Source organism: Chamaea fasciata, unplaced genomic scaffold (assembly GCF_029207755.1).
Source record: "Chamaea fasciata isolate MVZ Bird 193981 ecotype frontalis unplaced genomic scaffold, bChaFas1.0.hap1 SCAF_2, whole genome shotgun sequence".
NCBI classification, from domain to species: Eukaryota; Metazoa; Chordata; class Aves; order Passeriformes; family Sylviidae; genus Chamaea; species Chamaea fasciata.
Genome location: NW_027094087.1, coordinates 114,631,652 through 114,643,736, shown reverse-complemented (window position 1 = coordinate 114,643,736; position 12,085 = coordinate 114,631,652). Strand labels below are relative to the sequence as shown.

At 43.2% G+C, this 12,085-nt stretch overlaps 1 protein-coding gene across 2 annotated transcripts in view; it reads right to left on the bottom strand.

The window, feature by feature from the left end:
• HLCS (holocarboxylase synthetase) overlaps window positions 1-12,085 on the bottom strand; it is a 113,503-nt gene that overhangs the window by 97,373 nt on the left and 4,045 nt on the right. For both annotated transcript variants that reach the window (XM_066177172.1, XM_066177173.1), the window contains exons 3-5: window positions 9,006-9,168; window positions 6,432-7,315; window positions 3,384-3,566 (exon numbers count right to left, since the gene is read on the bottom strand). In XM_066177172.1, the coding sequence (XP_066033269.1) occupies window positions 3,384-3,566; window positions 6,432-7,315; window positions 9,006-9,168 (1,230 nt within the window). The remainder of the gene's footprint in view (window positions 1-3,383; window positions 3,567-6,431; window positions 7,316-9,005; window positions 9,169-12,085) is intronic.

The following is a 12,085-nucleotide window of genomic DNA, read 5'->3' as shown; positions in this document are numbered from 1 at the left end:
AGTGATTTTTTCAAATCTCTCACTGTCTGTTGTTCATTTAGTATTTTTTTTCAGCTCTTAGGTTACTTCTGAGCCAGAGAAAAGAGCAAATTTATTTTCTGGAAGAAATAATTCCAAAGAGCTCTTGTTTTTTGCTCTACTGCCTTTAAGGCAGGGATGATGCTCATGTTTTGAGGATAAGAGAAAACAAACGAATCTCCCTTTTTGTAGATTACATATTTTTGTGAACCAAAAACTTGGACAGCAACAAAACCTCTGGAGTTTCGGCGTAACTCCCCCTGATTTTAGCACTGGGAATTTTAAAAAGAAAACCCCGAAGTTGAATCTCTAGTCCTGCAGGACCCATGAATATGCATGGAAACATTTCAGAAACAATTGTCCCCAAACGTACCCTGAAATCGGGCTTCATTATAGCGTTAGCTGAGAGTTCAAATTTCCCGTGCTCAAAGGAAGATTTATTCAGGATAAAGTAACTCCACATTTTCTTGGCTGACATAATGGACCTGGAATTTCAAAGCAGACGATGCCACCCCAGAACCAAGACGTGGAAATCTGCTCTGACTGAGCTGATTCTGCTCCAGCTACTGAGTTACTCAAATCTACACAAACACACAAAAAAATGTTGAGCCTGAGGAGTTTTTACTCAAGTTTTAAGATGAGCAAATGTGCGGGTGTAACAATTCCTGACGGGAATAATCACCACTGGGACAAATCTCATTCTTCAAGGAGTAAATCCCTGGTTTGAAACCAACGCCGCGACTCCCGGCAATAAAACTCAATCCTGGCATTTATGTCTGAAAAATTATCCCCGGAGATGGCTGAAGGAGCAAATGTTTGAGAGTTTAAGGGCAAAAGCTGCAGAAAAAATCAGATCTCTATGCTTGGAGCTGCCACCGAACATGTGGGTGCCAGACGACAGATCAGAGGTTGGGACATTGACTCCCCCCTCCCCACAGGGACACGGAATTTCCCTCTCAGTTTGCTCAACCGCTCTGCAGCCCGGGAAGAAAAGAAGAAAAAACAAAGGTGCTGGGTTTTGGTATCAACACTGGCCTCTAAAATTCCATTTAGCATCAAGGTGTTTAGATTTAATGAAGCTTTTAACCAGCATTTCAACTGTTCTTCATTCGAACGCTGCCTTTGTTGTTGTTGTTGTTGTAGCAGAATTCTCCCTGCTAAGATCTGAAATTCCTAAAGATGGACATGACCATTCATTATTCACACAGCAGAGCTTTCATTTCAATTTAAAATACAATAATTCCAGCTCTGCTCGTGTTCTGTTGGCTTTTTTTTAATCCATGCAGCAAGACCGTGGGTTTTAAGGTCCAGGAACTGGAAATTAAAACGTCAAAATGTTAATCCTGAGGAGGAAAAGAAAAAAAATTTCCAAGCCACCCCTCAGGAACAGCTTCAAATTCCAGTGTAAAAGACACCAAGCAAGACTCCCAGAGTGGAGAGGAACACCTTACACTCTTAATAATCACATTTATATCCATCAGCAGCACAGCTTTGATGGGATTATTTGACAGCATCCCAACAACGATGCAGAAAAACACAGATTGCCCAGGAATTGAGGCAAAGGAAAAGTCGGGAGAAGCTATTTGTTCACAGAAAAAAGCTTAGAATTTTATCTGATGCCCAAAATGTAGCAGAAAACAGGTCTGGTGAAAGTTCTGAAGTGATAAAAGAAGCAAGAGGCACCAAGGAAATCCCAGAGAATAAAGGACAGCTCTGCTGTAAATGGAAGACCTCTCTAAACCAGCACTTAAAACTGAAAGAATTTTAAAATCACCCCCCCAAAAAAAAACCCTCAGCTTTATTTTTCTCTTACTGAAGTGGAAAACGCAGAGCAAACCCAATTATTATTTCTTCCTCATAAGCAAAAGGAGCATGGGGCTCCTAAGAAAAATCTGAGCAGGTGAGGAGAACCAGCAGCTTTTAAACACGATGGAAAACTCCAGTTCGGGGATGAGGAATCATTCCCGAGCTGCCAAATCTTAGGAACAATCCAAGTATTTCTCATTATTTTTGGATCTGTTAACAGCACCTTGAGCTTGCCTGGTCATCGATTAACTCATTTTGGAATTTTTATTACAGGGAAGTCTAAGAAAATCATCCCCAAAATCACTTGCTGGCAAGACAGTTACGGATTTCCTCAAATAATTCACATTTTTGGGAAAGCAAGGAGGCCTATGGAGAACAGGATGGATGGAGAAAAAGAAATAATTTGTGAGAAATCCAAACTCTAACGCATTCATTATTTATTTTAATGTGCTCCCTTCTTCATTAGGCACTGTGGTTGTAGTTGAAATCTCCTTTTACACAAATTTCTGGATAATTACATCATGGCCAAAGGGAAAGACATTAAAACAGTGACTGCACACGGCAAAACCACCACTAAAGTACGTCAATAAAACAATTAACAGCCACATGAAACCCCCTTAAAATTAATGAAGTTTAGGAATACAGTAATTTATTAACAGGATTTAGGAGTGAAAATTTTAAAAACTAATTGTGGTACAAACTTTAACTAAAGAATACACAGTTAAAATATCTTCACTTGATGGTCTGCAACCCTGGACTATGCCACTAGATGGCAAGTTTGGATAGAAATTGGCTGAATTGGAATTTATGACACGTTGGGAAAATGCAAAGGCATGGGCTAGAAACGATCATGAAAAAAAAAATAGTGAAAGAGGAGAACAAAAATAGGAGGAGTTCAATAAACAAGTCTTGTGGCTGGAGCACATTTAATTTAAATCAAGGAGGTTAAATGGGTTTTAGTTTTGTTTTCACACAGATAGAGAATCAATCCACACACTATTTTGAAGTCATGTTTTAAGGAAAAACGAGTGAGAATCAAGTTGTTTTACTTATTCCTCACAATTCCTCAGAGCAGTATCTCATGGAGAGCTGCCCCTTGAATTAGAAATATTCCCAGGAAATATTACAAGGAATATTTCAAACATATCCTCAGGAATGAAGGTTTTCCCTGTGCAACCCTCGACCCTTCCCAACTCACTCCACTCTGCTCTTCACAATTCCCATTTTGTCGCCAGCCTGTGCAGCATTTTTTTAAATCTTGATTTCAACAAACAAAAAATCCTGGTTTTTTTAAAGCAGTCATTTTCTGCAGCAAACAGTTAAGGAACAGCATCTAAAAATTCCTAGCAGAAATACAATAAATGCAGTAAAAATTAATGCTGAATTAATGCTGCCCTGGTGAAATTCAGAATTCCTTCCAGCAGGGAACAAACAAACCGGTGATGGATTAAAAATTAAACTTTTTGCTTACCTGCAATATCTGTTGAAAACTCTCCAAAGAGAAAAACCAGGGTTTAAAAAACCACTGAATTTCCCTGGCAGGGTAAAACCCAGCTTACCTCATCTGGAGAGAGCAGATAAATGGGTGTCAGCACAGGAATTTCACTGGATTCACAGCTCAGCCCCAGGCACGTCAGGATCTCCTTGAGGACTTCATATCTCTTGGCATTGCTCATCTTGAGCAAATTAAAATCCTCCTCAGTCTGCACATCCACGGAGCTGCTGTCCAGCTCCAAATGGGCCTGGCAGGATAAATCAAAAAAATAAAATCAGTTTCCAATTCAGGGATCACGGCTGTCAATACACCACAATTTCCTCTGAAAAACCTACCTAAACCTAAAATTTCCCTTCTTAATAAACTTTTTCTGGAGGAGTCGTTCAGGTTTGTATTTACCAACTTTCAATTTAAACCTTCTGCTTTTCAGGTCTGCCAGAACCAACAGCAAGCTTGGGCATATCCTGGCTTGTACACCAGCAGAATTACAATTAAAATTAAAATGACGTTAAAATTGAAATTCCATTAAAATTGGAACTCCATTAAAACTGAAATTCCATTAAAACTGAAATTCAAATTGCAAGAGCCTTTTAGAAGCTGTACAAGACACGGAGAACAGGAACGAATTTAGCGGAAATCAGTGCAGCTAAAGGAGCCCTTCTGTCTAAAAAAGTTACTTTCTCACCTGGTAGAAAATCACTCCTCATGGTTGAAGCAGATGCTTAAAAGTTGAAATTAAGAGGGAAAAAAATTCCTTCATAAACCTCCTTTTTGCCTCTTTCTTTCCTGCTTTTCCTTTTGTGTTACAAGGTATTTCAAAGCCCTTGCACTCTCTGCAGATTCATTTATTGCTGTTAAATAAAGCCCTTGTTTTTGTCCATTCCTTCCATTTTGCCAAATTTGAGGATGCTCTTGGTGTTTTATCTAATTTTTCCTTGAAATTCAGGGAAATGAAGGAGTGTGGCTGCCTCTGGATCCCTGGAAATGTCCGAGGCCAGGTTGGACATTGGGGCTTTGGAGGTGTCCCTGCCCATGGCAGGGGTGGAATGAGATAATTTTAAGATTCTTTCCAACCCAAATCGTTTGTAAAAAAATACATTAAAAAGGAGGCAGGACACACCCACCCCACCAGAGGAGCACAGAAAAGAGAGGGGAAACAAATCTGCCAGAATATTTCCTGGCTGATGTCACTGCCTGGCTCCTGGAAACAATAAGGGCTTTTCAAATCCACACTGGGAAGTCATTTAGAATTATCAAATGTCACACTGATCCTTTCTAATCTGATTTTCGAAGCTGTGCTCTGATGTTCCTTTTTCTTTTTCTTTTTTTTTGTTCTGGGGAAAACCTCTGCACTTTTAAGTTTTACTACAGCAGGTGGATCAGTTTAAAGGGTGCAGCAAAGCAGAACTCGCAGGGACAGAATCAAATCCATTTGCTGGCAGCACATGGGGGGCAGAGCTGCCCACAAAAAAAAAAAAGCAATAAATATCCTAGAGTGCAGCACAGAATTCCCAAAAATCCAGCAGATTTAAGCTGATGAAAGACAAAAACATTCCTAAAAACTCCCTGAATATTTCTGAGCTGCAGAACTGCTACAAGTCTTGACACCTGATCCCTGAGCAGTTCAACTGCAGTGCTCTGAGAAAGTTCCCTACCTAAAATTTGGGTAAAAACAGAACCTTTCGGGAAGTTTGTTCATCTTTAACGTTCCTTGACTTGATCTTGGAAAAGAAATCCTGCTCTGCTTTCCTCAGTGTGTTGGGCAGATTTATTTTCTGAACTTGACGGTGCCTCTGCTCAGCCTTTCCATCACTCACAGCTTTCGCTGGGAATATTTAAATCATTTCAATAATCAACATTTACCTTCCCATGGAAGCTTCCTCACTCGTTATCCAAAAGGAAAGATTAAAAAAATAATATTATGAACACTTGAATTTATCTGTTTAATTTTTTGAGGGTTTTCTTTGGCTGTTTTGATGACTTTTTTAACCAGAGATCACAATATCATAGTACTGGAGAGGCAGCTATTTCCTGGGATATTATTTTTTGTGGAATAAATGATTTTTATTTTTATTTTTATTTAGTCCAGGCTCATCCTGGACTACCCCAATTCCACCTCCCAGGTCCTCTGAGCTGATAGATGTAGAATGTTAAACATTCAAAGCTTTGAAGCCTGAATAAGGACTCAGGAAACAAAAAAAGTTTCCAGGAAGGTTTACTCTGCACCTCTTCCTTTGCCACAATTTCCTATTTTTGTCAGGATTTTGTGGGATTTATTTCCCACCTCCCAAAATCTGCTCAAGCTGTGTTCCTGTACCACTCCCAGCAGGCAGAAAGGCAAAGCTCTGCTCTGGAAGATGACAGAATTCCAGAATAATTGAGGTTGGAAGGGACTTGTGGAGATGATCCAGCCCAACCTCCTGCTCAGGCAGGGTCACCTGGAGCAGGTGACACAGCGAAGTGTCCAGGTGGGTTTGGGATGTTCTCCAGAAAGGGAGATTCCATCAGCTCCTCCCTGAGCAGCTCTTTCAGGGCTCTGCCACCTCCATGGAGGGAAATTCCTTCCCACGTGGAATTTTTGTGATTTAGTTTCTGGCCAAAGCTCCTTGTGCTGTCACTGGGCACCACCGGGAAGTCTGCCACCATCCTCTGGCACCCCTTGGGAAATATTTGCATGGATTGATGAGTGAAATTCCTGCTTCCTGCACAAACCTGTTCTTTGCTAGACCACCCTCTGTGATCCACGGTGAAAATAACAAAGTGTTTTCACAGCAGTGACATTCCAAGTGGAACCCACCCCGATTCTGGATCCCTTGGCCATCCATTTACACCTGGGAGGGTGGGGAGGGGCTGGGATGGAATTCCCAGAGCAGCTGTGGCTGCCCCTGGATCCCTGTGTGTGCCCAAGGCCAGGCTGGAGCAGCCTGGGACAGTGGAAGGTGTCCTTGCCCATGGCACTGGATGGGCTTTAAGGTCCCTCCCAACCCAAACCATCCCATGATCCCACACCTCCCCTTGACAGGAATCCCCAAGCACATGCAATGGGAACAATTTTTTGAGGATTGCAGATCATGCAGCAGTGAGGAAATGAATTTCTGCCTGCTCACAGTACCTGGGACAGGACGGCTTCTCCTCCACTGCTCCCGTGAGCCACGTGCACAATCACAGGGTCTTTATCGGCATTATTTAATCGACTCCACACCTTCACTCTGCCGCCATCTCCCTTCATCCCCTCCTCAAAAACACAGCCACTGACCAGGAGGTTCAGCTTCACCTCGGGGCTGTCCTTTTTGGAGACCACCAGCTCCTGCACAGCCTTCCTCAGTTTGTTCTTGCGCTTGATCTGCACGCCCCCGAAGGTGAAGGAGGAAGAAAAGCCGAGGATCTTCCCCCCCTTGGACAAAAATGCCATAAACTGCTTGTGGCTTCCCTCAGGAATGGGCTCCTGCGTGGCAATGACCAGCAGCAGGGAGTTGTCAATCCAGGGATCCCTGAGCACCTGCTCCTGGTGCAGCTGGTAGATGGTGTAGCTCTCAGCATCCACACATTCCCTGAGGACACCTTTCACCTGCTCAAACCTGCCCTTGGCAGCCTCAGAGCCCAGGTAAATCAAGATATTCGGGGGTTTCCCAGCCAGGTTGATTCTTTTCACTCCTTTTTCCAGACTTTCATCCTCCTTCTCCCCAGCTCTGCTGCTGCAATCATCGGGGAGCTCTGGGATGTTTTCTGCAGAGGCGAATTTCACCGACTCGATGGTGCTGTTCTCCAGCTGCAGGCACTCCTGGCAGCTGGAAAGGTGCAAGTGGTGTTGTTCCCCAGCTCCTGTCTCCTCCTCCTGCTCCCTTTCTTCTTCTTCCAGCTTGGATTTCTCCTCCTCACCTCGGCCCAACCCTGATTTCCCAGCAGGAGTTAGTGCATCCATGTCTGCGCTTTTCTCCTTCGCCGACGGTGCCTCCTGTGCCAACTCCTTCAGAGCAGATTCCTCCAAATGCACAGCTGGGAAAGGTCAAGGATACAAAAAAAAAAAGGGGTTAGAATAATGACCTAAAAGGGTTATGATAAATATCATGAACAGCAGAATTTAGCCTCACTACAAATGCTCTGCAGCAGCAAGAATTTCACTGATTTGACACAACAAATCCTGTTTTCCCCCCACCCAGAAGAACAGAGATTTGAGCTCATAACATACATCTAAAGACAAAACAGAGAAAAGAAAATACCTCTGGAAAAATACTGCTCTTCTAAGGAGGGCAGGGTTTAAAAATCACTTGCTGCTGTTTGGAAATAAACTGTTTTGAAATAAGCCAACGAAGTGATGCTATTGGGTAAAGTAGATATCAGACCACGTCCCTTGCAGCACTGAGGGCTGCAGATAAAGGTTTGGCACAAGAAAAGGGAGTAAAGAGATATTTGAACTGATTTCAGTCTGCAGAAAGGAAGACAGACGCACCCACGAGAAGATTTGGGAGCTAAGAATCCAAGGGAAGACAAGAAAATAAGAAGAACTGTTAAAAATTCCCCTTTTCCCCTGAAAACGAGAGAAAAGTGAAGATAATTCGTAGCAAAAACAAGTGAGAAGAGAAGAGGAGCAAAGATGATTATTGCCAGCATGAAATATGCAGAGCAAAGAGGAGAGAAAAAAATATCCTTCACAAGGGAGGGTTTCTTCAGCTGCTGAGCCACGAGAACACTTCAAGGCAAAATCTGAAAAATTTTACTGTAGTCCTTCCCCACTCACACAAAACCAAATCAATTTATCGTGCTTTTAATCCAGGGAGAAACTTGATGAACAAAATCTTGCTGCAGATCCAACTTCAATCCCTTGCCTTATGAAACTACATCTCCTTTGGAGCAGAAGCATGAAGCAAGTTTTTATTATTATTTTTTGATATCCCAAGGGAATTTCACAGCTTCCAACCTCTGTTCTTCCATCTAGAGCCTCCCCCAGCCTGCTCTGGAGCAGCTTCCACACAGCACTGGAAGCAAAAGGAGGCAGAAAACATTTTTAAAAAGGAGTGGCTGGGACACTCTCAGCTTCCATCCTTCTTTGGGGGAATATTTATGCAGAAAAAAGCACCAGGAGAGGCAGAATTTCCCGCTCAGATTCTTTTGGGAGAATATTCCTGTCCTCTTACACTTCAGTTAAATGTTGTTGATTTTGTCATCCCTTAATTTCTGCCTGTGCACTGTGATCTACATTTAAAAAAAACAGCAAAGCAAATAAAAACCCCACAGACAAACAAAAAGTCCAACCAAAATGTTCTCAATCCATGCTCAGGTTTGGATACATTTCTATTTCAAACAGGAAAAAAAAGAAAAAGAGAACATTTGCTTTAAAAAATACAGTTTTGTGGGGGGGGGGTTTAAATAGATTTGTTAATCTACCAGACAAGACTTAAAGAAAGTATTTTCTAACTTCTGCTTTGGAGCACCCTGGGCGAGTGGAAGCCCACAGGGAATGGGAATGGATGATTTTTAAGGCTCCTTCCAACCCAAACCATTCCACCATCCAGTGAAATTAAAGCAGAGCTAGAGGGATCAACTGCCTGGAATCCCAACAGGAAGAGAACTCTGCCCAAATAAACGCAGAATTTTCAGGTAGGTACAAAAACTATTCGCAAAGTTCCTTAAAACAACCATAAACCAAGCATGTTGTGCTATTAAAAACGAGCAGGAGGATACTTACAAACAATCCTGTGTGGCACCATCCCGTTATCCATCTGCAGCCTGTCTTCCAGGAAGGCTATTCCAAGGCTACTGAAATTATCTACACTGGCTTCAGCAATTAACTTAAAAGGTTCACCAGGTTTATAGGCCAAGGGTGAACAAAAGTCTGACCACTTGACAATCTAGAACAGAGCATACATGGATGGCTTTCAGTTGGGAAAGGTCATGGAAAAAAATCCCCAAGTATCAACAACACGGTGAGTTTTCAAGAGGAACTGCAGGAGAATTGAATACAAGCTGAAGAATTTACTGAGGGAGGGTTGCTTTGGGCAGCAAAGATTGAGCCCTGGTGGAAGAGAACGTCACCAACACCAAGTGCTGGGAGGAAATTGGGAGTGCAAAGGAATCGTTTCCCAAAGATCACGGCTCTGAAAGTTCCCAGCAACAAAATGTCAGAAGAGCGTCGTCGCATTCTGCAAGAAAAATTCTGTTTGGATTTGCTTCCTTCAGCACAAACTCCAAAGCAAGAATGCTGATAAAAAGAACAAAAATAAACCACAGGGGTTTAATAAAAATTATCAGAGGAATTAACTAAACCCTGAGGGTTCAAGATGTTCATCTACATCCAAAATTCCTTTTCCCAGGAAAGAAACGTTGCACAAGCAGGAGACACAACTGGATACACAAACCAGTTGTTCTCCCATGAAGGAGTTTTTAGAGACAAGGAAGCAGCACCTGCCTTCATGACCTAAAAAAAAAAACCAATTCAGCCTTTGCCATGTTCCAAAAACTGGGGGACAAAGTGAAATTCCCACAGAGCAGCGGCAGCACTTTGACACTACTTCCATGAAGTTCATCTTTTCACCACAGATGTAAAACAACGAATGAAATAAGGAAAAACTTATTTTGAATGCCCAAACTGAGGGTGAGCTGTCAGTTGTTCCCCTTGTTCATAATTAGACCATCAGCTAAATGTACCTTTTTATTCACTGCAGTTAAATGGTTCACATTTAACTGTGAGACAGCCAAGAGAATCCAGCTCCAGGTTTTGACTTTGAGGTGTTTCCCAAGGGAACAAGAAGAAAGAACAAACAACCCTGATGGTTCTGTCTCCTTTCTGAGTCATTGTCAAACGAGTTTCTGATTAGCACAATCCAAATGAGACCATTTAGTCACAGAATCATGGAAGGGTTTGGGTTGGAAGGGACCTTAAAGATGATCCCATTCCCACCCCTGCCATGGGCAGGGACACCTCCCACTGTCCCAGGCTGCTCCAAGCCCCAATGTCCAACCTGGCCTTGGACACGCACAGGGATCCAGGGGCAGCCACAGCAAATCTGGGAATTCCATCCCAGCCCCTTCCGCCCTTCCCAGGGAAGGATTTTTTCCCAGCATCCCACCTAAATTTGTCATTTCTCAGTTTGAAGCCATTCCCTGTGTCCTGTCCCTCCGTGCCTTGGGAATTGTCTCTCTCCAGGTTTCCTGGGGCTCCTTCAGGCCCTGCAAGGCCACCCTGAGCTCAGCCCAAAGCTTCTCCTGTCCAGGCTGAACAATCCCAGCTGTGCCAGCCTTTCCTCCCAGCAGAGCTGCTCCATCCCTCTGCTCATCCTGGAGCCTCCTCTGGGCTCTCTCCAGCAGCTCCACGTCCTCCCTGTGCTGGGGTCTCAATCCATATTTCTAACTCTGGCCTTTGGATACCTCACCAGAAACCTGGCTGAGTTTCTTCTGATCCATGATTTCTGCAGACCCTCAGTGAAAAAATTCCCTTTCCAGAAGGAAAAGGGGAGCAGTGTGTGGGGCTTTACCACTTTGAACTTCGGGGTTAAACTCCAGAGCACATCCCAAATTCCATGTGACTGCCTGTGGTGGCAGAGTGTTCTTCTACTTCCAGAGCATTTAAATATCCTTTCTTATCCAAAGAACAGGCACAAGTAGGTGACACCCACACCTGGAAACTGTGAGGAAGATCTGTTGATGCTCTGTGACCTTTCTTTGGTAGCACCGAGTAAAATCTCGGATGTAAAACGTAGTTATTGCTGCACAGCGAACCCACAGGAGTAAGTCACAAAGTAAAGCTCCTGCCAAAACCTGTGACCCTGAAATCCTGCTCAGCCAACAATCCACTGGCTCCAGAGCAGAGCAAAAACCCTTAGGGAATATTTCCCAGCTTCGAAATTTTCCACTCTTTTCCAGCTTTTGGATATTTTCCAATTGGAAATCAAAATCCTGTCAGAATAAAGGACGAAAAGCCAGCTCTGAGCAAGAGATGAGACTTTATTCCTACTCCTGTTTTCTGAGTCCCCCTCATTTTCACCAGTCCCAGATCACTGACAGTCCTACAAAAAATGGCTTTTCTGGCCAGAAATTGCCCCAAGAGCAGCGTGTGCCCACAGCCCCCGGCTGTGGTGACAGCCACAGGTCCCAAAATTAGGATCACTTTAACAGAAGAACAATAACCAAAAGAAACCAGCAGTCCTTTTCCTCTTTAGTTTTGACTTCTTTTTTTTTTCCTGGACTATCACTTTTGAGCTTTCTAAATCAAATTAATTATTAATGTCCACGTAAGAATGTGAAATTTTCCATCCTAAAGAAAACCAAAGCAAACCCAAGGAGATTAATTAAAAAAAAAAAAAAAAACAAATGAAAGCATAGATAATTAGAGCTTCAATGCAGATGTTTCTGTGGATCTTTCTGCTACACTAAAAGGAAAAGTAAAATAAAAATCCCCCATCTGAGCTGGCCCAGCAGTGCCCAGGTGCACTCTGAGACAAGAGGGAGGGCACAGCTCATTCATCTCCAGAAGCAGAGCCCACCTGGATGGATTCCACCAACCAAAGGCAATAAAATCATTCCCAAAGCAGTTAATGCAGGTTTTCTCCAAGGAAATGTGTGCCCAGTGGAATCAGGATGAGAAGACTGGAGCAGAAAAAGCCCCACCAAGCCCTGGGTGCCTCAGAGCTCCATGAAACCAAGGATTTCCCCTGAAGCAGCAATTCTGGACATCATTCCTGACTAACAGGTCCCAAATCCATGCTCTGCTCTGGAAAAACCAGGGGGTGAAGGCACCCAAAGGCTGACTGCAGCCCCCCAAAACCTCAC